At 41.4% G+C, this 27,117-nt stretch overlaps 1 protein-coding gene across 1 annotated transcript in view; it reads right to left on the bottom strand.

Moving 5' to 3' along the window:
* Positions 1 to 13,945: 13,945 nt before the first annotated feature.
* The window catches only part of LOC136867096 (protein mesh), a 49,384-nt gene continuing 36,212 nt past the window's right edge, over positions 13,946 to 27,117 (bottom strand). Inside the window, exon 5 of the mRNA XM_067144197.2 lies at positions 13,946 to 14,308. Coding sequence (XP_067000298.2) covers positions 14,138 to 14,308 — 171 coding nt within the window. The 3' untranslated portion in view covers positions 13,946 to 14,137. The remainder of the gene's footprint in view (positions 14,309 to 27,117) is intronic.

Here is a 27,117-nt window from a genome sequence, read left to right as displayed (position 1 = left end):
ATGAAAATCCACAGCCTGTTTCCAGTCATTCGACCGCGTCAGGAATGAAATGAATGTTGCCCCCATCTAGCGGCAAGGATAGAATATATGCCGGCTGCCGAAGCCTGTCGCACTTCTCTGGAGCAATGATATTGAAGAGTGTTGCTGGAATGAAATATGGCAGGGAAAACCGGAGTACCCGGAGAAAAACCTGTCTTGCCTTCGCTTTGTCCAGCGCAAATCTCACATGGAGTGACCGGGATTTGAACCATGGTATCCAGCAGTGAGAGGCCGGCGCTCTGCCGCCTGAGCCACGGAGGCTTCCTATGGCTTCCTTCTTAACAAAATATTTTCATGTTGTTCTGAGCCTTTGAATCTGAACATTGATCACCTCAGTGTATCAGTCTAGGTCGTTCGTTTCATACCTCTCACAAATTAGTTTTAATATGGATAAGCCGGGCTGAGTGGCTCAGACAGTTCACGTGCTGGCCTCCGACCCCATCTTGGCAGGTTCGATCCTGTCTCAGTTTGGTGGTATTTGAAGGTGCTCAAATACGTCAGCCTCGTGTCGTTAGACGTACTGGCACGTAAAAGAATTCCTGCGAGGCAATATTCCGAAACCTTGGCGTCTCCGAAAACCGCCCAAAAGTAGTTAATGGGTCGTAAAAGCAATTATATTATTATTATTATTATTATTATTATTATTATTATTATTATTATTATTATTATTATTATTATTATTATTATTATTATTATTATTATTATTATTATTATTATTATTATTATTATCATTATTGGATGCGAAAAAGACCAGAAAACTGATCACGCAAAGCTCACTTAGTAGTTGTGCCTTTCCTTCTTTGCCAGGTAGCCTTCAATTTTACTCTCATCGTGGTTCTTCGTTCTTCTGTTCACTTGGCTCCAGTCTTCTTCTTGTGGTTTCTCTCTGACTCTACTTCCCACTTGCTGACTTTCGTTCTGTAGCAGGTTCGGTCTGCGATGTCGGCCACTTTGATTCCTGATTTTTCCAGGTCTTGGCGGATTTCCGATGTCCACCTATTTGTTTTGATGTTTTCTGTTGCCTCTCGTAAGATTCTTGTCAGTCTGTTTTCTGGAAGGCGTTTGATGTGTCCGTAAAATTTCAGGCGTCTTTTTTCTCATGTCGGCCGCAAGGTTTGAGAGCTCCTCGGTTTTCGTATGAGACTACAGTCGGTATCCTTCGTCAGTCAGTTTTGGGCCGTGCATTTTTCTGATGAATTTACGTTCCTCTTTCCGGATGTCTTCGAGTAATGTTTTTCTGTGGAGATCCGGTGTTTCACTCGCGTATAGTATGTCAGGTTTGATCACGGTGTTCTAATGTCGAATTTTGGTGAAGATTGAGAGGCATTTTTTGTTGTAAATGTTTTGAGTTCGGCCGAGGGCTCTCTTCATTTTCTGGATGCGGGCCTCGAGGGCCTTCTGTTCTTTTCCTGTTGGTACTACAATTTCTGCGAGATATCGGAGCTCAGTTACTTTTTTGATTGTGCGAAATTTCATGTTAAAATCCAGGAAGTTGCAATGGTTACACACTACCTTGGTTTTTGAGAAGGAGATTTGTAGATTGAATTTTTTTCTGAGCATTTCTTGAGGATTTCGATTTGGCTGATTGCCCGTTGTTCGTTTGTTGCGAGGATCACGAGATCATCTGCGAAAGCGAGACAGGAGATTTTTACATGTTTTATTGTCATACTTAATGGATGCCAATTTCCTTGAGCTTTTAGAGCTTGTTCCCGTTCTCTCATGATGTTGTCCAGGGCTGTGTTAAAGAGTAGTGGGGAAAGTCCATTTCCTTGTCGGACAGTGGTTTTTATCTGAAAATTTTCAGATATATTTCCCATGAATTTTACTTGATAGATTGTGTTGGTGAGAGTCTGATGGTTTTTTGAGTCTTGTTGTCCAGTCCGTATTCACTCAGTGTTCGGAAGAGGGATTGCCGGTCAACGGAGTCGTATGCTTTCTGGAAGTCTACGAAGGTGCAGATTGTGGTTTGTTTACTGGTGTGTCGTACTTTCAAGATGGTTTTCAGATTGAGTATCTGTTCTGTTCTGCACAGGATCTGTGGGACCTAAAGCCCGCTTGGTATTCGCCTATGAATGGCTCTAGTTGTTCCTGTCTTCTTTAGAGGAGGGCTGCGGAAAGGATTTTGTATGCGACTTGCACCAGGGAAATTCCCCTGTAATGCTTCACATCTGTTCGGTTACCTATTTTGTGAAGTAGAACGAGGAGGGCGTTTGTCACATTTTCTGGTACTTTTTCCGTTGTCCAAATTTCTTGTATGGTTTGTGTGAGTTCTTGGAGTGAATTATTTCCTAGATGTTTAAGAAGCTCTGCTACGATGCCGTCGTCTCCGGATGCCTTGTTTTTTCAGTCGTTGATGTGTCGGTGTATATCCTCTTGTGTCGGTAGGGGTGAGTCTTGGTTTGGGTTTGGGTGGGGTTTATGTGGAAACCTTTCTGTTGGTTCTGGGCAGTTGAATAGTGACTCGAAGTATCTCGCGAGTTCCTTGGTGTTTTCTTCATCTGGGAGTGCCAATTTTCCTTTTTGTTTTCTGAAGAAGAGGTACTTGGGCATGTACACATTCAATCTGTTGCGGAAGACGCTGTAAAAATCTCTGGTATTGTAGTTGCGGAAGTCTTGTTCGGTCGACTACAGTTGGTCTTCCAGGCATTTCCTCTTGGTTTTTCCGATGAGTTTAGAGGTCTGTCTGCGGACTTTGCGGGATTTTTTTTCTCGTTTTGAGGTGTGCGGTTGCTGATGAACTTTTGGTATGCGTTTTTTCTGTTCAGTATGGCTTGGTCACATTCGGTGTTCCAAACAGGGTGTCTGTTCTTTTTCTGTAGTGTGATTTGTTCTGATGCACTCTTCATGATTTTGTCGTGGAATTCGTTTCAAGTTCTTGCTGGGATTTTATCCCACGTTTCACTGAGATGTGATATTCTTGTTTGTGTTATGTCCAATTTTTTGTTTGCCTTGGATTTTTGGTAGAAGCCTTTTGAGTTAAATTTCACTTTGATTCTTTTTAGATGCCTGTCCGAGTCAATGTTAGCTCCTGTGCGGACTTGAACGTAGTGTACTGAACCCTTGAACTTACCATTCCATCGTTGGTCGGCCACGGCTGCTACAGTAGAACAATCTAGAACTCTTAAATCATGGGTCGTTGCGGGAATAAATTCGGTCACGATCTTAACCAAACGATGGGGTTCAGAAGAGAGCCTAACTACTTGAAATGAGGAGCAAAATGTGCTTATTAACTTTTATTAAATCGAAATAGCACGACAACATTATTAATTTTATATACATTCTTGAAATTTAAAAAAATTGAATTATTTATTTTTGAATGTTTCAAACACAGTCACATTGCATAGCGTTGATTTGTTTCTTACAATATCGAAGAGTTGCTTCGGAGAAGTTAGTACCTTAGTGGACAGCGAAACTGAAAAACTGAAAAAGGGAAGACCTGAAAACCGGGCACCTATTATTCCAAACGAGAACTGAGAGTTAATCCACACGATCCGTGGAAAATCTGACTTTCAACAAGTAGAACGCCTGATTTTCTCTCAATTAAGGTTATCCACCAGTCGAATACCCTTTACGGATACGGAACACCCGCCGAATGGACCCTTAATCGAACCAAATTGACTATCAGTTGCTTTAGATAGGTTGCGAAATATTATGGGAAAGCATGGTGTTCACTACGAGTTAACAGCATCATTCACAATTGAAATAAAATTCCACCATGTATTTGTCATTCATGACACCCTTAAGTGATAAGGTAATCCCGATGCCAAATGTGCATCACCCAAAACAGCTGTTCGGAAGGAACCAACAACAACATGTTCCGTGAGGATCTTACGTTATGTCGTTCTAAAGGAACAAAACTGCGAAATGCAGGAAACACTTATTCATCATGCATTTAGAAGAAATGCCAAACACTGAAGTTAATTAAAAAGTGGAAAGTCACTTGAAAAGTATTATTATCGAACCGATTTTCAGGTTAGAAATGATTTTGTTACGCTTAATAAAATTACCAGTCCACATCGAAAAATATTACAACTTTAAGGAATTCTTTCCCTTGAAAAACAATGACTACCATTACAGATCTATCTATTTATTGTCTGTCCCAACACACTACTTATAAATTGATTACTTAATGAAATTCAACTACGAAAAAAAATGAAAGTACGACAAAGATTGAAAATAAAATAGTGTTACTGGCTGACGAATCGAAACAGCATTCGCAACTCAAGTCTCACACTAATACACTGAGTGTCAATATGCACACTATCAAAACGAAACGGACGTCAAAACGACAAACAATTAAGTCCGTAAAATAAATTAACACATCGAAGTCATTAAAACTCAACACACACGGAGAATTACAGTAAAAATATTTAATCTCCATCAGGTCGATATCCAACATTTGGGCAACCCTCATTCGCCGATAGCGGCCCCGTTATCTTAAGGAACACCAACAGCTGTTGGACCTACGTACTAGTTGGCCTCATCATAACCGATCTGACCCTCTTCGTAATTTATATTTTACTGTAGGTGCTATATTCGTCCAGGCCACTTCGCAAAAACAAAAGAAACATCTAATCTGAGACTTGAGTGTGTGCAGCTGACTTCCCAGACCTATCGTCGGGCTCACTTGAAATCTGTACATCCTAACACTAATCTCTATGTACATGATACCTTCCAAATTCTATCGTCGGGCGTGAACTAGGACGTCTCATCATCAGTAACTCCAAGGATAACATGTGACGTCCTAAAGATCGTCGGGCGTCAAAATGGGTCGTACTACGCATCCCTTAACATATCAGGCGAACTAGCAATTTCAAACAAACTCTGACATTTCAATACTAAACCTGGTCAGACTAATAACACACAACGGAACAACGTCTCTTACTATTAAACGAATGCAAGTCGAAAAATACAGTAAGTCTCTATATCGTTACAATACGTGAACTCGAAAAATAAATATACGTGACGAACAATTCTCCACCCCAAACACAATCTCAGCCTGTGCACTGAAGTTTTAGGGAAACAAATGATAATTCCCAACACACGTCTACCATAGTGGATGCCTTCAAAATAATAATCATCACTACCGCATTAGAAACTCACAAATCGCCTATCGTCAATTCCAACTATTTATATCAATGACATATCCAGTGAAACGAAATTCAATACAACACCACCCATGTGTCCTAAGTGCTCTTTTATCCTTGAGGTCACATTATCTTAATATCCATACGGGCTTTACGTAACAAATCACTGAACGTTTACTACCATGATTTTTAACCTTTTACTAGAGTCTTTTCACTTGGGATCTTACTAGAAATCTACGGTGCTTCACACAGTAGTCGTCTCAAATTTCGGATTGGTAGCGGAAAACACTACAGCCTGTCTCAATACAGCCTGTTTCCTAAATACTTCCTCGGTAAAATATAGCTTGTCTCAAACTCATTCTCCTCGCCTTATTCCAGCGGTATCACTTAAAATCCAGGCTTCATTTCATCTTCAATATTCCTATCCCTCTCATCTCCACATACATATCAATTCTTCGCTCTCAATCCCTTTTTCTTATATTTCCAAGACCCTTTTTCATCATTCAATCCTCCGGTGAAAACAACAACCACTATAAAACACACCTCTTACTTTACTATTATTATGACTTTCGGACCTCGAGAATTCAAGACCACACCGCGATTTTTCGTATCATTGATATACACGATGTCTCGAAATTTTACTTCCCATGAATAAATGTAACTCTATCGAATTTCACTGAAATTTTCTAAATGCCTGCGATCCTTGTAAAAATATACTGGTTAAATGCACTTTTAACATAGAAAAATTTCTTTATCCCGCGGTAGACATTATTATTATTATTATTATTATTATTATTATTATTATTATCATTATTATTATTATTATTATTATTATATTAAACATTTCCGAATTCAACTGATCTTTGAAATTTAGGTATTCGCCACGACTAATTTACACTTATAACTTCCCAAAAATTCCACGCTTTGGACAATATCTCATCGAACATTAACACCAAATTTTAAACGTCGCTTTTTACAGTTTCTTGACGTGAGATTTGCACACTGACATTTTCACACGTTGACCAAAAATTACAACACCTTTCGCCTGATAATTACAAATATCAACCCGACAATCATCTTGAAATTTTTTTTTTGCTAGGGGCTTTACGTCGCACCGACACAGATAGGTCTTATGGCGACGATGGGATAGGAAAGGAGTTGGAAGGAAGCAGCCGTGGCCTTAATTAAGGTACAGCCCTAGCATTTGCCTGGTGTGAAAATGGGAAACAACGGAAAACCATCCTCAGGGCTGCCGATAGTGGGATTCGGACCTACTATCTCCCGGATGCGAAAATTTTGTTGGGACAGAACAATGAAATCTAACTACAACATAATACAAATATAGACAGACCTGCACATGACGTCATTCCCAGTATTCTGGCTACATCGTCGCCAGCTGACCTCGTACCTTTTAGCCGTACATTTTCACAAATAACGTTATCATTTCCAACATCTCACTCTTACAAACACTGCCTTTTCCACACGATACAAAAATTACCACACAAATCACGCACTTTTCTCTATAATTTACACAACGAACTTCCCTCGTTCTGCAGTCAACTGCGACTGTCTGGCTCGTTCCCAGAGTTGTCTCTCTCTGTTACTCCAATAAAACAGGTGTTCAACAGATAAAGGGAGCAGAACTACTCTGAATAGCTTCCCCAACTCTCTTACCACTTTCAAACGTACATGGGATGATATAATAAAATCTGCTGTGTATAATTTAACCAACGCCTACACTTTCATAGTTCGTCGGCAAACGTTCAGAACTTTTTCAATCACCTTCTCTTCCTAACCGAGTATGTGGACCTCAGCCACGGACATGTATTTAGTTATTTGTAGATCAATCTGGCGCAAATTTCCACTGACGACGGGCGGAAGCTCCCGCGGCTTCAAGATCCAGATCGACACTGACAAATGTACGGTGAGGAGTTCCTTTTATAATCTCAGGAGGGACGCTACCCACACTATTAAGCTTGATTGCGTAATCTGCCAATTTTGCGTCCAATAGACCGATTTTGATGAGACTTGTCCCAGAATTCCGGACAGGCTTGTAATTATTTTAGATGCTAATCGTATAATTTTACCACACTCACAACAGGGGAAATAAATTATTTCTGCCCGTGCGTTTCGCGCGTTTTCTTCATCCATTGACCTTGGCACGTGTAGCTAGTTCACTGATCTGACGCTGACATGTACTTAGGCTTAACTGCATTTATGTTTTCCCCTGGGGGCTCTGTCTTCACGTAGGGTTTACGAATAATTTAACTTATTTATTTCTTTATTTGCTGTATTGCCAAAATCCCTCGTTATATAGAATTCCATGAATTTAAAGAATTATCGGGCACTCGAGGTCCGCCGAGGTGTCACGGTATTTCACGAGCTTGCCGTGAGTGAGATCATTCCCACGCGACATCGGGGCTCTTAGGAGCGCAACATGGCTGCCCTAAAAAATAAAAGTAGCTTGTTGATACCAAATTAATATTGAGAGAAAAAAAATTTTTCTCCCCGTAGAATTATAGGTTCAGTACTTCGTTTTGTGCTGGAAAGGAGATGGCGATATGATCGATCTGGTGTTTGCCGCAGCAGGTGTTGTGTGATTCCCATGTGGAGAGGTAGGAATGCTGACATGATTTTCAGGTCGTGTTGTTGACAGAGCTCGATGGGGCGTTCGCTGTTTTTGTTAGTCTTTTCGGTTGCTGAGACTCTTCCTGCGCTTTTTTGTAGCAATTTTCTTTACCAAATTTACCATTGATATCGCCGAGGAGAATGATTGTGTTTTGCAGGGATTTTGATAATTGTGGTTTCAAGTTTGTTCCGGATATTCTCTGTTTGTTTCTGATCTTTACAGTCGTCGGTGGATGCGTTGGAATTTACGAAGGTGTAGTGGCGATTTGCACAACGAAGTCGCAAGGTCATTAGTCTGTTGTTCATGGGAGGGATCTCTTCTACGAAGTTCACGATCTTTTTGTGTACAGAAAAGGCCATACCTAACAATGGTGTGGCTTTTCCTACTGTTTGTGTAGTTTTGCTCTTGAAAATACTGTAGTTACCATATTCTGATGTCTCCGACTAAGTGAATCTGGTATCTTGTGCGGTGAGTAGCTGAATTTTTTGCTGTTCTAATTCTGATGTTAATCTGAGAAGTTTGCCTACTTGCAGGAGTGTGTTGATGTTTAGCGTGCCGATGTAGAAGGGCGTTTTGACGAAAAGTTTGTCAGAGAGCTCCGACTCTCTCTTTCGTGTAAGCCCGACTCCTCCCAGAATACAAAGTGACCGGTTGCCGGCTTAGTTTTCACTTGGCGGGTGGATTGGTTACCACCTGGCGTAATGTTGTTCTTACTTGCACGATTCATGGTGTGCTGGCTCTCAAGCGAATGGGTTGCCTCCGATGGATCGGAGTACAATCAGGTGGGTGAGTTCCTGAAGATTTTCTGAGGCAGTCGCTCCGACTCGGAGTATAGCCGCTGACCAGTTGCCGCACCTAATAGGTGAAGAGACGCTAATGGATTTATTAATATTCTATGCCGTTGGCCATCTAGTGGCTCTTCCGCCTTTAGAGGCAGTTTCCCACCCCAAGGGCAAGAGGGTGCCCTGAACCTTTACCCGCTCACTCGCCCTCCGAAGAGGCCGTTGGTACTTGGTAGAGGAGGACCACTTATACTGATGATCACTTGGTTCGTGGACGCAGTTTAACGTGATGCCAGGGACATTATTGTTATTAGTATAAATTATTAATATTATTATTACTATTATTATTTAATATGAATATGTTTTGGGGCTGGGGATCTATCTGGAATTAGTGTCATCAATTTAACTTAAACTGCGTGGACAGAAACCAGAAAATCTGCACCGTGGTAACCAGGCAACCTGTCTATAGACTACTAAGTTTTCGTCAAGTCCTTCCTCACGTTATTACCGTGTTCCAGAACACTGCCTTCGATATACAACAGGTAAAGATGGCGCCGTGTTTTAAACGAAGTCTAGGTCACAGCAAAGCTCCTTGCATACGATAACATCACCAAAAACAGTACAATATTTCTCATAATACTTGCGAATATTTGTGGTAATAAAATTGTGTGCTAAATCAGCGACACTGCCTGCTGTCATTTCTTGATGGATACAGTACTTTTGCATCCATCTCTTGGCACAGGTCAGAGTAAAGTGTAGCTTCCACCCAAGTTCCAGTCAACATCCATGGCTGTGACAATATGGAAGCTGCTGGGTTATGGGTAGTGCTGAGTAATGACATTCGGAGCATGACTAGTGCATCTGGGTGTTATGAAAGGTGCTGTTCATAGGGTCAGTCTTGCTGCAATAGTACTTTCTGACGCAGTGAGGAAAGCAATGGCAAACTACCTCACTCCTCATCTTGCCTAGTACGCCTCATTTTGGTGCTGCCATTGGTTTTTGGAGTTTCCTTATAACCGCATAACCTTTGGTGGTGCTATTTGAGGATCCAAACAGCCTCTGGGCTGATGACCTAACAGACAGAGACAGACAGACAAATCAGCGACCATTCTCTGTCTTTTCAGTCCGACTCGCTGGCTGAATGTTTTCCTTAATTATTTTATTATTTTTAATCATTATAATTATTTATTTCTTGTTTACCCGATATTAATTTCATTCACTAAAATGTTAGGGAATGTGAGGATTTCACTATACCAACAATAAGGCGTGAACCGTATTTTATTTCAACTAACGCAATCATAAGATACATAAACAAAGAATACTAAACCGAGCGAATTGGTCGTGCGGGTAGTGGGTTCAAACCCCATTGTCGAAGGTTTACCGTGGTTAACAATTTTAACACCAGGCAAATGCTGGGACTGTACCTTAATTAAGGACACATTCGCTTCCTTCGAACTCCTAGCTCTTTCCTATCCCATCGTCGCCATAAGACCTGTCTGTTTCAGTGCCTCAAAAACAATTTTATTTAAGAAAGGAATAGTACCTAATACATAATTATATCAGTCAAGATGCCATTTTAAGTCCGTGGCACAGGAAGCTATTTTCGTTCAGTCCGTGATATCCAGAACTGTTTATTACCTGTGTGTATGTTCAATGCCCAGCCAATTCTACGGGACGCAGAGATCTGAAATTTTAAACATAGGTGGGCACACCATTTCACCGATCACTCATGGCTGTGTCAAAGAGCAATTTTTGCTCCAAGAAATGAAGCTGCCAGCGTCATCAGCTTGCAACTTTTACACGAATTACCCTATGTTCTGCAAATTTACAAGTCTATCGACACGACATGTAATAGAGATGAGGCTGTTAACTATATGACAGAGTAAAGTGTAGCTTCCACCCAAGTTCCAGTCAACATCCATGGCTGTGACAATATGGAAGCTGCTGGGTTATGGGTAGTGCTGAGTAATGACATTCGGAGCATGACTAGTGCATCTGGGTGTTATGAAAGGTACCAACCTGCGGGATCTGGAAGGACAGCTACAATAACTGTGAACGAACATGCCTTAGGAGAGGATCCAAAAACTGTTTGACACCATTCCAAACCGCACAAAGGCATGCACTGCGGCCGGGGGGTGGGGGTGGGGGGTGACATCCTACTGACCTGGCGCCAGCATTCCACCTGTAACTACCAACGGCCTTGTCCCTTCCATCCCACATTGTAATCAGTTCAATAAAGGCGGTTGGTAAGAAATGGTAAAGACCTACCTTATTATAATAGAGAAATAAAGAGACTAAGAAGGAGGTGCAGACTGGAAAGAAATCGAGTTAGAAATGGCTGTGGAAGTAAGGAGAAATTGAAGGAACTTACTAGGAAATTGAATCTAGCAAAGAAGGCAGCTAAGGATAACATGATGGCAAGCATAATTGGTGGTCATACACATTTTGGTGAAAAATGGAAGGGTATGTATAGGTATTTTAAGGCAGGAACAGGTTCCAAGAAGGACATTCCAGGAATAATTAATGAACAAGGAGAGTGTGTATGTGAGGATCTTCAAAAGGCAGAAGTATTCAGTCAGCAGTATGTAAAGATTGTTGGCTACAAGAATAATGTCCAGATAGAGGAGGTGACTACTGCTAAAGAAGTATTAACATTTACATATGATAACAACGATATTTACAATAAGATACAAAAGTTGAAAACCAGAAAAGCGGCTGGAATTGATAAGATTTCTGGGGATATACTAAAGACATCGGGTTGGGATATAGTACCATATCTGAAGTACTTATTTGATTATTGTTTGGTCGAAGGAGCTATACCAAATGAATGGAGAGTTGCTATAATAGCCCCTGTGTATAAAGGAAAGGGTGATAGACATAAAGCTGAAAATTACAGGCCAGTAAGTTTGACATGCATTGTTTGTAAGCTTTGGAAGACATTCTTTCTGATTATATTAGACATGTTTGCGAAATTAATAACTGGTTCTATAGAAGGCAACGGAACCTCCACAAATCGAATTAGTCAGTCAACCGGAAGGTGATGATAGTGGAGACTGCGAGGAGGAGGAAGAGGTACCAGTGTGCTAAAAAGGCAAGAACAGCTATTCCCACGCTATCTTGAAAAATCGAGTGGTGTTATGGATAATGTATTTTCAGCCATTGTAACAGTCGAAAACGAAATTACAATGTAGATGGTTCACACAATGATGCACCCTACAATAGCACACTTTATTTTAATTCAGATTAACTGTAGATATTTTTTTAGTGTTTTCTGACAAAGTGCGGAAAGGTGTTTTTCCTTAAAGAAAACTACTGCATAAAATTGTTTTCCTGTAATGAATGTGAAATCATTTTTCGGGCTCATTTTCCGCACGCTTTCTAATAAATTCACCTACGATAAAACATTTGTATAATGAGCAATTTATTAATAATCCAATCTCATCGACATAATCCATTATTTTGCAGGTTAATTATTCAGAATGTGGCTAAGAAATGAAATGTTCTACAGACGTTTATATCAATAACATACTGCCCTAACCACAACAAATCTGATTCAGAGATCAACGCCTACTACTTCATCTTCTTCTTCTTCTTCTTCTTGAAAGGTGTGGTTGGACTCATGTGTTATCGTCCAGTCACGAAATACTACTTCATCTTATTATTTGCTAGTGGTTTTAAACATCGCACTAACGGTGACGCAACGGTGGGAAAGTGCTAGGATTAGGAAGGTAACGGCCGTGGCCTTAATTAAGATACAGTCTGTGCCACACCAAGTTTGTCCTTGTGTTGCACCATTCTGACGTCGCTCTCGCGGCAATGTCTCGAACGTATCAATTTGTAATATTCTCAAAGATGACGTATCATTAGCTTCTCTTTGAGAGATGGCGTCTCATGCCATCAATATCTGACGAAGCATTTCTCTCTTGTGACATTTCTTGCCTTCCGCTTTCTGCGAGAGACAACAATGTCTGATGCGAGGAAGGTGGAAATGTTAAGCTACAGAATGATTGCACTAGAATTTGTGTGGTTTATCAAATGGATTTATCGTCCACCCTACGCGACTCTCTGCTCAGAGTCAATGATTTTCATTATATAGAATATGTTGGTTCTATTCTTTGGAATGTAAGGTATTTATTTTAATTTTTGGTTTGCCGTAGTTATGCTGATCTCGTGTACTGAGACCGTGTTCTATATGTTTTTTTAAATCTTCATTTGCTGTAGGCTTTATTTGTTTCTCTTGTGTGCGATTGTATTTCGTACAAATTATTCAATATGTGGGAACGGAAAATAGAAACACTGTCGGTGTACATTACCTGTGATTAGTTCTACTATGTGAGGAACACCTTGGGTCTGCGTTACCTGTGATTAGTTCTATTATGTGAGGAACACCTTGGGTCTGCGTTACCTGTGACTAGTACCATTATACGAGGAACACCCTGGGTCTGCGTTACCTGTGAGTAGTACCATTATACAAGGAACACCCTGGGTCTGCGTTACCTGTGAGTAGTACCATTATACGAGGAACACTCTGGGTCTGCGTTACCTGTGAGTAGTACCATTATACGATGGACACCCTTGGTCTGCGTTACCTGTGAGTAGTACCATTATACGAGGAACACCCTGGGTCTGCGTTACCTGTGAGTAGTACCATTATACGAGGAACACCCTGGGTCTGCGTTACCTGTGAATAGTACCATTATACGAGGAACACCCTCGGTCTGCGTTACCTGTGAATAGTACCAGTATACGAAGAACACCCTGGGTCTGCGTTACCTGTGAGTAGTCCGACTCGTTGGCTGAACGGTCAGCGTACTGGCCTTCGGTTCAGAGGGTCCCGGGTTCGATTCCCGGCCGGGTCGGGGATTTAAACCTTAATTGATTAATTCCAATGGCACGGGGGCTGGGTGTATGTGTTGTCTTCATCATCATTTCATCCTCATCACGACGCGCAGGTCGCCTACGGGTGTCAAATAGAAAGACCTGCACCTGGCGAGCCGAACCCGTCCTGGGATATCCCGGCATTAAAAGCCATACGACATTTCATTTTTCAGCACCATTATGAGGGACCGGTGACCTGGATTTTGGACCCCTTTGGACAAAAAGCATCATCTAAGAAAACAAGGCATTACGAATTGGATCCATGGATTGGATTCATGGTCATTTATCATCACCATTCGTTTTAGATTCTAGTCAGTGGATACATTTCGAAATTTTAATTATAGTTTCATTTCGCTGTACCTCGTACCATTAGGGGCCGATGACCTAGCTGTTAAATCATCATCATCAGAATCTTTAAAACTGGTTTTATAAAGAATAAAATATTTTACAAGTAAGTAGTATATTACATTTGAGAATGACTTACTTAAAAATATGAATAGTCTCTACAATTAGTGAAAACTTGCACGAAATCTTAATAAATCAAATTTATTTCATTTTACCTAGTTAGATTGAAACCTTGATTATCCGAAAGTTGTCTCCTCTTTCCTTGAGATTCGATTAATCGGGGTTTCTCTGTAATTTGAACATATGGAGAAGATACAATACTGACTTCACAATTTATCATGCGCAATGAGAGTTACAATCATCATGTTTTATTGAGGTCAGAGTGTGTTTATACAGCTGGCCAAGGCGACCTGCTCATCAATACGGAATATGTGTCTTCCGGGAAAACCGTTACCACAGCCTTCCTTTGCTATTCGGAGCAAGCTTGGAGACTGGGAGAATAGACTATACTCGAAGGCTCCTGTTCCATTTCCTCCATTGAAACCAACCTGAAACAAATAATTACCTAGTGAGTGGTTAAGGATATAAGTTGATATTCAGGAGGCAACAATTAGTTGATAAAATAAAGTAAATACGGTATTTTAAGGGATACCCTATTGACATTTGTATTTTTATGTAAGTTTAGCCCTATTACGACATTTTCGGAGTTAGGTCTTTTTCTTCTTCCACTACCTATCCACTGCTGGATATTGGCGATCACATGCTGGAATTTTATTCGATCAGCAACTGCAAGGAGTTCACCAGCTGTTCTCATTGATGTCCAATATTGTATGTTTTTCTGCCAAGATATTTCTCTTTGCTAAATAACTTGCCTTGAAGCATGTAATATCTTTGGGATTCCTCATTAGGGGGCCTAAATGTTTCTTTGCTTGGATTAATTTTCTCGGTTTCCCCATTCTTTTCAAGATGTTATCATTCTGTATTCGACCAATCCAGAGAACTTTCAATAGGCGAATATATCCACATGTCAGGTGTTTCATATTTTCTTTTACAATTGAAGCTTTCAGTATTCAGGTCTCTGTGGCGTACACTAACACAGGTCAGGCATTGCCTTACACATTTCAATTAATTTCAGGGGAGAACTTTTTTGAATTTGCAGGAAGAATTTCTAGCCATTTCATTTCTACATTTAATTTATTTAGTGGAGCGGCAATTTTCATAAATATTTAAATTTATTAATATGGCGATAATACAGAGTATTTTTACAAGTTTCTTTAAATGGAATGAACATGTCCGGATTTATTTATTGATATATCATATGGGCAAAAGTACAGTATGCATACTTAATAAGTGCAAAATCTTTTCAAACCTTTAAATTGTCATATGACAAGGGCTTATTGCCTCAGGTCTAATGAACTGATTCACTCTTGGGGTGGAGTTATTGCCAACAGAAAATGGGAATAGTAACCTTAAGTAATCCGCGTATTGACACAACGTGCTAGATAGTCTATATGGGAGTGTACCGGGTGGTACACCTCCACGCCGCTAATCCAAACTTTGCGCCAGTTAAAACTCCTCTTCTGGAGGAAGCCTGAACTTTAACTTCCATATTAATTCAACGATTTCTCAGAAGATGTCATTACTATAAATTCTGAAGTGTTCTGAACTATGTCAGTTTCGATTCATTTTTGTTTTATCTGTAGCAAGAAGTGCGAACATTCTCTTCCAGAGGACACTACTTAAGAACTACAATGCTGCACCCTAGTGCGAAGTGAAGGAACCTTTTTTTTGAAGAAATTTAGTACTTATAAGTTTGTTCTTTATTAAATTTCTTTCTGCCATTGTTTAAGTTGGCAATGTTAACCCTTTCTATCCGCCAGTTTTGAATTTGACCAATAAGGAATTTCTGTAATTAATTTTCCACCAATAAGGTGTTTCTTCTTCATCTGGTGTAGTAGTTTTTGCCATTATCCAATAAAATGCTTGTGGGCGGGTGTTGTCATTCACGAAACGCCTCGAACTTTCCACGAGGTTATATAAACTGCTGATTTTCGGGTCTCCGCGCCACTTCAGTAACACCTATCATTGTGTAAATTATGTAGCAGGGGGCGGGAAGCGCCTCTTTCTTCGGGCAGCAGTTCAACCACCAGGTAATGGCCGTTTTATAACTTATTTTCTTGCCAGCTCAGCAGTTTAACCCTCGGGGCGGGTACGAAATCTTTACCATGTAACTTTCCTCTTAAATGTAAAAGACTTTTGATTTAAATTCTGCCTCTGTAACTACATATTGGGATAGAGAGTGCTTAACCCTCTCGAGCTCCCACTCATATTGCGTTGAGGTGAACTTATTTTCACAACCGTTTCTTCCCTTGTAATGTAATGTAAATCGTTTTCTTATATAAGTCACCTCTTTAGTATGGGATTAGCCCTTGCATTAGTGGCCTAGTGCCAAGTAGGTTTTAATAAGGTGTATTTGGAGTGCAGTTTTGCCTCCTCTCAAGTTGGTATTGTGGAGGCCATGTAATATTTCTGTTTCTTCACTGAATAGGCCTCAGTAGGTTGGGTATTTTTTACCCCTGTGTGTATGTCCTTAGAGGACAGCTTGAAGTGGAGTTTGGTGTGGCCTTTGATAGGCTTGAACTTTAGGAGCGGGTTGCTCTTTCTTAAAATTTGTTTCTGCGTGCCTCGAGGAGGCTTTACTGTGTAATTGGGAGCAAGAGCTTCTGGGCATGATTGGGGTCTTCTGCCCCTTTGTTGAATCTTGTGTATCGTAAGGTTGGGCTTATAGCTCAAGAATTGTGTGTCTGGCTCTCGGAGCCCAAGTCCTGTAACACTGTAATTGTACACTCTCGATTTGTTGTTAAGCTACTGAGTACCTGTTATATTTGTTATTTCTTGATCTTGGAAAGAAAATATAACCTTGTTAAATTAACTTTAATTTCGAATATTGAGACCTATTCATCCCTGCACCTTCTTTCACCTCTGCTAATCCACCAAACCACGGTAAATAACTTGCCTTGAAGCATGTAATATCTTTGGGATTCCTCATTAGGGGGCCTAAATGTTTCTTTGCTTGGATTAATTTTCTCGGTTTCCCCATTCTTTTCAAGATGTTATCATTCTGTATTCGACCAATCCAGAGAACTTTCAATAGGCGAATATATCCACATGTCAGGTGTTTCATATTTCTTTTACAATTGAAGCTTTCAGTATTCAGGTCTCTGTGGCGTACACTAACACAGGTCAGGCATTGCCTTACACATTTCAATTAACTTCAGGGGAGAACTTTTTTGAATTTGCAGGAAGAATTTCTAGCCATTTCATTTCTACATTTAATTTATTTAGTGGAGCGGCAATTTTCATAAATATTTAAATTTATTAATATGGCGATAATACAGAGTATTTTTACAAGTTTCTCTAAATGGAATGAACATGTCCGGATTTACACTGACTGACAGAGCAAATGCAACACCAAGAAGGAGTGGTCAGAACTTTATGCCAATTGCAGGGTAGACTGACGTCACTGAGGTATGCTCATGATGTGAAATGCGCCGCTGTGCTGCGCACGTAGCGAACGATAAATGGGACACGGCGTTGGCGAATGGCCCACTTCGTACCGTGATTTCTCAGCCGACAGTCATTGTAGAACGTGTTGTCGTGTGCCACAGGACACGTGTATAGCTAAGAATGCCAGGCCGCCGTCAACGGAGGCATTTCCAGCAGACAGACGACTTTACGAGGGGTATGGTGATCGGGCTGAGAAGGGCAGGTTGGTCGCTTCGTCAAATCGCAGCCGATACCCATAGGGATGTGTCCACGGTGCAGCGCCTGTGGCGAAGATGGTTGGCGCAGGGACATGTGGTACGTGCGAGGGGTCCAGGCGCAGCCCGAGTGACGTCAGCACGCGATGATCGGCGATTCCGCCGCCAAGCGGTGGCAGCCCCGCACGCCACGTCAACCGCCATTCTTCAGCATGTGCAAGACACCCTGGCGGTTCCAATATCGACCAGAACAATTTCCCGTCGATTGGTTGAAGGAGGCCTGCACTCCCGGCGTCCGCTCAGAAGACTACCATTGACTCCACAGCATAGACGTGCACGCGTGGCATGGTGCCGGGCTAGAGCGACTTGGATGAGGGAATGGCGGAACGTCGTGTTCTCCGATGAGTCACGCTTCTGTTCTGTCAGTGATAGTCACCGCAGACGAGTGTGGCGTCGGCGTGGAGAAAGGTCAAATCCGGCAGTAACTGTGGAGCGCCCTACAGCTAGACAACGCGGCATCATGGTTTGGGGCGCTATTGCGTATGATTCCACGTCACCTCTAGTGCGTATTCAAGGCACGTTAAATGCCCACCGCTACGTGCAGCATGTGCTGCAGCCGGTGGCACTTCCGTACCTTCAGGGGCTGCCCAATGCTCTGTTTCAGCAGGATAATGCCCGCCCACACACTGCTCGCATCTCCCAACAGGCTCTACGAGGTGTACAGATGCTTCCGTGGCCAGCGTACTCTCCGGATCTCTCACCAATCGAACACGTGTGGGATCTCATTGGACGCCGTTTGCAAACTCTGCCCCAGCCTCGTACGGACGACCAACTGTGGCAAATGGTTGACAGAAAATGGAGAACCATCCCTCAGGACACCATCCGCACTCTTATTGACTCTGTACCTCGACGTGTTTCTGCGTGCATCGCCGCTCGCGGTGGTCCTACATCCTACTGAGTCGATGCCGTGCGCATTGTGTAACCTGCATATCGGTTTGAAATAAACATCAATTATTCGTCCGTGCCGTCTCTGTTTTTTCCCCAACTTTCATCCCTTTCGAACCACTCCTTCTTGGTGTTGCATTTGCTCTGTCGGTCAGTGTATTTATTGATCTACCATATGGGCAAAAGTACAGTATGCATACTTAATAAGTGCAAAATCTTTTCAAACCTTTAAATTGTCATATGACAAGGGCTTATTGCTTCAAGTCTAATGAACTGATTCACTCTTGGGGTGGAGTTATTGCCAACAGAAAATGGGAATAGTAACCTTAAGTAATCCGCGTATTGACACAACGTGCTAGATAGTCTATATGGGAGCACCAGAGTCCCTCTGAGAAGAAGGGATTTTGCTCTATGTGTAAAGGGATTCAGACCGATTCCGGTTACGGTAAAGGAGCGGACCATCGCCAGTTCACCTGTTAGCACTCTTAAATATTTACTCATTAAGGTGCGGGGAACAAGATAAGGTGCGAAAATACTGCGTTCTTGTACTATTGCGCAAGATATAAAACATTGAATAGTGCACTATATACGACGAGAGCACGTCAAACAAATTTAGAGGTTGACTGAGGAGTGATGACGTCATACCTGACAACATAAACTATTAGAGACAGGCAGGAAATTGCTGTGCGGTTAGGGGGGGCGCGCAGTTGTGAGCTTGCATTCAGGAGATAGTGGGTTCGAATCCCACTGTCGACAGTCCTACAGATGGTTTCCCGTGGTTTCCCATTTTCACACCAGGCAAATGCTGGGGTTGTACTTTAATGGTCACGGCCGCTTCCTTCCCACTCCTAGTCTTTTCCTATCCCATCGCGGCCATAAGACCTATTTGTGTCGGTGCGACGTTAAGCAACTTGTAAAAAAAACAGACAGGAAATTAATATCCATAAAGTAAGTTCGAATTTTCACTATTCCGCATGCGTGGCAAATTTTCGTAATTAGCAATTCATTAGGAACAATAGATCCTTCGTGACGTCATAAGCACATATTTTTTATAACTCAGCAGTTGGCAATTTATATTTATTTGCTTCATAAGCAGGGTCACCAACGTGCACTCTATTAAAAATGACTGAAATTCCATAAAAACAGGTGGTGCGTTGTTGAATACTGTTGGCACTATTGTCGATACTGTTCTACGCATGTCCGTAGCATTCCAGAAACCACTCTAATCTGTTTTTAATCATCCGTTATAGTGTTTTAAATACGCAAGAGGATAAAACTATTGGTCTGTAGGATGTTGTATTTTGAGGATCCTTGCCGAGCTTTAATATGGGTACCACTATTTGAGTAGTCCAGTCTTCTGGTAGTGGGCCATATGTCCATATGGAATTAAAAATCTGGACAAGGAGAATTTGAGCCGAGAGAGGCAATTTACTAAACATGGAGTATTGTACGTTGTCCTTTCCCGGAGCAGTTGTTACAGTCTTTAACAGCCCGCTGAAACTCATGCAATGTATGTAAATGGTCGTGTGAGGAAGTGATTGGGATCGTCGCAGACGTCATCCATTGTATCTGTACCGGAGGTACATCAACTCCGTGCATTTAAAGTAAGCGCCTTTTAGAAGGACATATATATATCTACTGTATATACGGTACATGTAAAATAAAGTTTTGTCTGTACATTGCTCAGAATTTAAAAAGGATGGTTTTTCTGCACCAGTCGTGCCAAGGTAATGCACTTTTTTAATTTTCCGTACTTTCTGTCTGTCTGTATGCATGTACACGCATCACGAGAAAACGGCTGAATAGAATTGAATGAAAATCGGTATGCAAAGTTGAAGAATAAGTCGCTACAATCTAGGCCATAAATAATTTTATTTACGCTGAGTGAAATGGTAGTTTAGGGGAAGGCCTAAAGTTTAATTATCAAATATTTATGTTATTAGCGGTCGTATCTTAATGAAAATCGGTATGTAAAGTCAGAGAATAAGTTGCTATAAGCTAGGCCATAAATAATTGTAACCTGTCTGATGATTCCGGCAGTTAGTTGACGCTGCTCTATGAACTTATCCCTATTTGCTTGGGATTTTTGTAAGTTCCATCGTAGCCAAGCTATTAGTCTCTGTGCGATCTCTTGGTCGCAGATACTGGTCCACCAGGTGTATTTCTTCTGTTTCATTAACGGGGCGACTTCTGTGGCAACTTTGGTTGTCCTGTAGTTGGTCCCAGTTGTAACTCTCGTATTCTAGCGCTTGCACTTCCTCTGTAATCATGTTCCTTGATTTCAGTTTTCCAGGTCAAACTTAGTGAGTTTGGGTGTTCGCGCTCTTCTTGTGTTTCTGGTTAAGGACTGAAATTTTATTTTGGAGAGCTAGTGGTCTGAGTCCAGATTCGCCCCTCTTAGTACCGTGACGTTTTGTATTTCTCTGCAGGACTTCCTTAAAATGGCCACATGGTCTATCTGAAATTCTCCAAGGAGTTTGTTTGGTGAAATCCGTATCTTCTTCTTTCTTGGTATACGTTTGAAAGCCGTTGATTTCATTACTAGACTAAAGGTCTTACAGAGTCCAACAAGTCGTTCTCCATTTCTGTTGGTCCGCGTGTGAGCTGGGTATTCCCCAACTATGTGTTTATACTTCCACTACTGGAAGCGTTAAAATCACCCAATAAGATGATTGTATGGCGCTCTGGAATCTTGTAAATCGTATCTTGGAATTCTTCCCAAAACTTATCTGTGTCTTCAGAATTCCCCTTGTTGTCCTGGTTAATGGGTTCATGTACATTCACAACTGTGTATACCTTATTGGTGCACCGAAATGTTAATAGAGATGCTCTGTTATTGGGAAAATGGGAGTCGATAACTGAGTCCAGTATATTGTGGCTGCAATGAGGCCAGTCCCCAAATGAGGGATGTTCTTTATCTTCAAACGCCCCACTTTTCCCTTGAAGATCCGGTATCTCTGAGATTCTTTTTTTGCTAGTTGCTTTACTTCACACCGACACAGATAGGTTTTATGGCGTCGATGGGATAGGGAAGGCCTAGGAGTGGGAAAGAAGCAGCTGTGGCCTTAATTAAGGTACAGCCCCAGCACATGCCTTTTGGGATTCGAACCCACTATCTCCCGGATGCAAGCTCACAGCCGCGCGACTCTAACCGCACGGCCAACTCGCCCGGTCTCTCTCTCTGAGATTCGAATGCATAACATACGATAGAGGAAAATTTAATTGATCCACCTTTTTTTTTCAATATATAACATACTTATGTTACTTTAGTATCAATACTCTGTGGAAGGACTGCATCCCATGTCAGTTTTTGGATGTCCATGTTTTATTTAACCTAGTGTTTAGCAGTGCTACGCTTGAGACTTTTTAATCATTCCAAAGTGATCAAGTCTTTAAAAATTTGTTAATATCCTCACTTTCATTTTATACTTTGACCAACAAGCAGATAACTTGTTTATATTCTTTTAAGCGTTGTATTTTTACCTCACCTTATTAATGTCACTTATGTCCGACTCGTTGGCTGAATGATCAGCGTACTGGCCTTCGGTTCAGAGGGTCCCGGGTTCGATTCCCTTGATTAGGGAGTTGACATTCAACGTGACCAAGTAGTTGGGCTGTTTATGCCGTATCCTGTTACAAGAGGTTTCAGGATGCTCTGATTCATACTTGTGGTATGTCGGTGTGGGCTCCCCAGAATCCGAAGACCCACGAACATCACTGCCACCATGATTTAGTTGAAATTTGTGTTGGGTGGATTAGAGTTATTACATCCTAATCATGTTACTACCGAGGTTGTGAGCTCTAGTAGGGTTAATTTCAAGGTATACTCCCTTAGATTAGTTGCCTGCTCAGCTACGGAGACCAATCTTCCCCGTTGTGGTTCTTCCGCCTTCCTTGCCGTTGAGGTGGTACTAAACATCTTCCTCCGCCTTAGAAGCCGTTGACCAGTTCCAAGTTGTACTCATATTAATCCCCAAGTACAGGGCTGCCTCTTCCACCATCATTACCATACCGAAGTCTATCTTCTCTGCTGTTGATGTCGTTGGGGTCTTCACACATCACCCTGTGTTAGGGTCCCCCATATGTATGACCCCTGAAGAGAGGGTGTCCTAGTATTGTAAAGCCTCCAGGAGTCGGGCTGCCTGTTGGTCTGCGGGTTAATTTGCGAGGTATTTTCTCCAGCCCACATTGCTGTAGGCCCGCTATCCGCCACTGGGGACGCGCCCTCTATAGAGGTTAATAGGCTCCCCTACTACTACTACTACTACTACTACTACTACTACTACTACTACTACTACTACTACTATTATTATTATTAATGTAATGTCTGTTTTAATATACATTAATCTAACGGAGAGTTAGAAATTCTTATTTGTATTTGGTCAACAGTCGTTTACGTAGAGAGAAAGCCTTCAAAAAAAACTATAGGTATAACCAGTACAAGTAAACGTAAGAAAGTTAGACCCGTGCTTTGTGTGATGAAACGAAAACACTTCTACAGCAGTCTAGATTAGCACGAGGACTATGAAAACATGGTAGGAAAGTATTTCTGAAAATTATGTTATGAAGGTTAGGCAGAGTGTTATCAATATAATGTGAGAAGTAATGGGGGTGAATAGTACATCCCAAAACAGCATATAAAGTCCGAATGAATTTGCGCCCTGCGGTGGAACGTTTACGAGTTACAGAATTTCCTCCTTTGTACGGAAAATATCGGTAATAGCCTTACCTGGCACACCCCATGTTCAGTAGCTGTCACCATGTTGGTGTACCACAGGGATACTGCGTTCTAATACAAGAAGTGCTCAAGATGTCCACTATGTATCTGAATGCGGGCCTAAACACGCCACCTCATTGTCAAACACGTTCGAACACTCCAGACACTACACGTATTACATGGCAACCTTGTTCTAAGGGAGGTGCGATGCTTCAGAGTACTTACCGACGTATTCCTAACCTTGTTCCACACACTGGCGAAGTAGTACAATGTCTGCCATGCCTGACTCCAAACTCAATCCTAAATACGTACTATTCCCCCATTCCAATCTATATATATATAAAATAAGAGTTTTGTCTGCACATTGCTCAGAATTTGAAAAAAATGGTATTTCTGTATCGATCATGTCCACAGTAACAAGAAAATGCAGTTTTTACTTTTCCGTTATTCCTGTCTATCTGTCTGTCTGTCTGTCTGTCTGTCTGTCTGTCTGTCTGTACACGCATCACGAGAAAACGGCTGAAGAGGATTTAATAAAAATCGGTATGTAGAGTCGGGGGTGAGCCGCTACAATCTAGGCTATAAATTATTTTATTCACGCTGAGTGAAACGGTAGTTTAGGGGAAGGCCTAAAATTCAATTCTTAAATATTTATATTATTAGTGATCATATCGATAAATACTACATAACTAAAGTTATATAGAATTAAATTTTTGATCATTTACATCTTATGCATTTTTACCGTACCGGCTATGATAACACAGATATTCATGAATTTGGATTTTTGTTGCTAAGTCTATACCAACGCCAAGCCTCGACAAAATGGGTAAACAGAATTTAATGAAAATCGGTATATAGAGTCAGGGAATAAGAAACTACAGTTTAAGCTATAAACAATGTTATTCACCCTGGGAGAAATGGTAGTTTTGGGGAAGGCACCTAAAATTTAATTTTTAAATACCTATGTTCTTGGTCCTATGGAAAAGTACTACATAACAAAAGTTATAGAGAATATAATTTCCGATCATTTATGTTTTATTCAGTTTTACCGTACCGACTATGATAAGAGTGGTATTGCAGAACCGGAAGACAATTAATAATGTGAAGGCCTACAATAGCCAAAGCGCGTAACATAGATCAACAATAACATTACACTGACCGTTGTTTGTTGTAATGTTCTTTGTCTCTTATGCTGATATTCAACTCCGATAGATGGGATTACTGCTGCGTACCGAGTATAACAGCCTAACTGAATATTGGCGGGAAATAGCTGAGGAGTTAGATAACTTTCTTCTTTAGCATGCCAATTCTCTGGTTCATACATTTTCTGATACCGTTGGTACGTAAAACACTGGTTCATCATAGTATGCCAGCTATTCGATACCTACTCTGACGCGCTGTTTTGAATGAGGAGTGTGCGCACTTATGTCAGAGGTTCAGTTAAAAGTAGGAGTAGTAGTATGAACTGGTCTGGAATTACAATTTAGCGCTATTCCAAATTATAGTACCACAATTCACTAAATAACTCAAAATTCAACCCTGAAAAGAGTCGTTTCTTAGGAGAAGCTTCTTCCTCTTCACTTTCATTAAATCTACATTAATTTTATTCCAAATTAGCAGAGAAGATGTGGTTTCTTCTCTGGCTTGGAGGAAAAATTGCCTTCACGTCAGATAGTTCTTTTCCCCGCCAGTGTAGTGAATTGAGATTTTCTGACTCATCGGGTACTCCCAGGAAACAGATAAGTAAACGGGCATAGGTTCTTCCCTGGGACTATCCTCTATTTGAAACCCCCCTCCCCCCGCCGAAAAAAAGGACGAAGATTGTTCACGGATGTCTGCGTCTTGGTCATTCCAGCTCTGTAGTTTTGGACTGTTAGATCGGCAGCATAGTACTGTTCGTGGAAAAGTGAGAAAATGTGTGGTTTTTCATTTTATCGAGTATTTCATACGAAGGCATTACTTTTAATCGCGCCATTCCTACTGACGTCATTGTAATGACCCATGTTCATTTCAGTTGGGAAAACCACTAAGAGAGTCTTTCTGAGAATCTTAAAGGCAAGCGGATAGTGATTGTCTGCCATTATAATGATATCTCCCCAACCTGGTTGTGACTGACGGTAGGCAAGCTGGCCTACCATTACAATGAAAATTCCCTAACCCAGTCTTCATATGAGAAAAGACGTTGGTGACTTGCCCGTCGTAATTCTAGGGCAACTTTAAGAGCTATGCAACTTAATACAATCTTGCTCACAACGTTTACACTACCTAACCTAGAATTCTGTATAAAATTTAGAATTCCGTAGCGAAGCACGGGTACATCAGCTAGTACTAACTAAAACACGTTTGGCTCGTAAACGATCGTCCGTAAGGCATATCGTCGCTCCTATACCAAAAGCGCGAATGTGACAATGCTCTTCCTGTCCATTATTTCCTTTGAGACTGGTCCCGCCTACCAGTCACATAATGATGTACAGTCCATCAGACCAATGTTTGTTGAGTTCATTTTCCTATGCGCATTTGTAAAGGAAAATGAACCTTAAATACATCATACTCTGAGAGCGGGTAAATATGCCATGCAAACAAATATTCCTACGGTACGATACAGTAAGGTTCATTTTCCTTTAAAGACCCGGATACGAAAATGAACTCAACGAAATTTGTTCCGATGGACTGCATATCAATATGTGGCTGGCATGACCAGTCTTAAGGAAAATAATGGATAGGAAAGCATTATCACATTCGCGGTTTTGGAGTTTGCCTTTGCCTTTGCTGGGTGGACCTAGTGTTTACAGTGCACAATGACTTCTGGTATAGGCTAGAGCAATTCTGTTACTTTCATTGATCTGTCTCTGTCTTATCATTGGCTTTGACAATATTAAGGTGACTGAGGTATGAGTCCCCCTGTGGGTGGGGGCGGTAGAATAACACCCACGGTATCCCCTGCCTGTCGTAAGAGGCGACTAAAAGGGGCCTCAAGGGCTCTGAAATTTGGAGCGTGGGCTGGCGACCACGGGGCCCTCAGCTGAGTTTGGCATTGCTTCCACTTACTTGTGTCAGGCTCCTCACTTTCATCTATCCTATCCGACCTCTCTTGGTCAACTCTTGTTCTTTTCCGACCCCGACGCTATTAGGTTTGCGAGGGCTAGGGAGTCTTTCATTTTCACGCCCTTCGTGGCCCTTGCCTTCCTTTGGCCGATATCTTCATTTTTCGAAGTGTCGGACCCGTTCCATTCTTCCCTCTGATTAGTGTTATAGAGAGGATGGTTGCCTAGTTGTACTTCCTCTTAAAACAATAATCACCACCACCACCTGAGGTATGAGTGATGCTAGTAATACCATTCTTTATGCAGCCATTCCCTGCTATGAATGGTGTGAAAATGTTGCTCATAGGGTCTGTTGGTGCATGCATTTCAATGAGCTTGGCAGACTGATATGTAATAGCAACTTGTGGCTCGGTGAGGAAAGCAACGGAAAACAGCATCATTCCTCATTTCCCTAGTACGCCTCTTCATTGATGCCTAAGCCATTTATGACAGCTGATGACAGAGCTGTTGAGGATCCAACCAGCCTTAGGGCTGAGGACTAAACATACATACGGTATAGGAGTGACGATATGTTCACTGGGAATTTTAGTGTGTGGTTTTTCGGGGATGGGGTGCTATCCACTCCGGCGATTACGTCCCACATGTTAGAGGAACACCTGACTATTTATCTTAATTAAGTTTCTCTTCCAAGATGCTAAAAGATGATAGCAGATTGATTTACGTTACCCCGAGATATTTCCCGTCAAGTTTTAAAGTAGAAATATCAAAAAGAAATTCAAGTTACTTCTTAAACTAGGTGTACTAAATTAAGAAAGGGATATGCTGATCTGATTTAAACGTATCAACGGGACCTTTGAAACTGGCCAAACATGAAAAGGCGGCTTTTAGTA

The sequence above is a fragment of the Anabrus simplex genome, chromosome 3 (assembly GCF_040414725.1).
Source record: "Anabrus simplex isolate iqAnaSimp1 chromosome 3, ASM4041472v1, whole genome shotgun sequence".
Lineage (NCBI taxonomy): Eukaryota > Metazoa > Arthropoda > Insecta > Orthoptera > Tettigoniidae > Anabrus > Anabrus simplex.
Note: the sequence above shows the minus strand (reverse complement) of the source record. Positions and strands in the feature narration are given on the sequence as shown.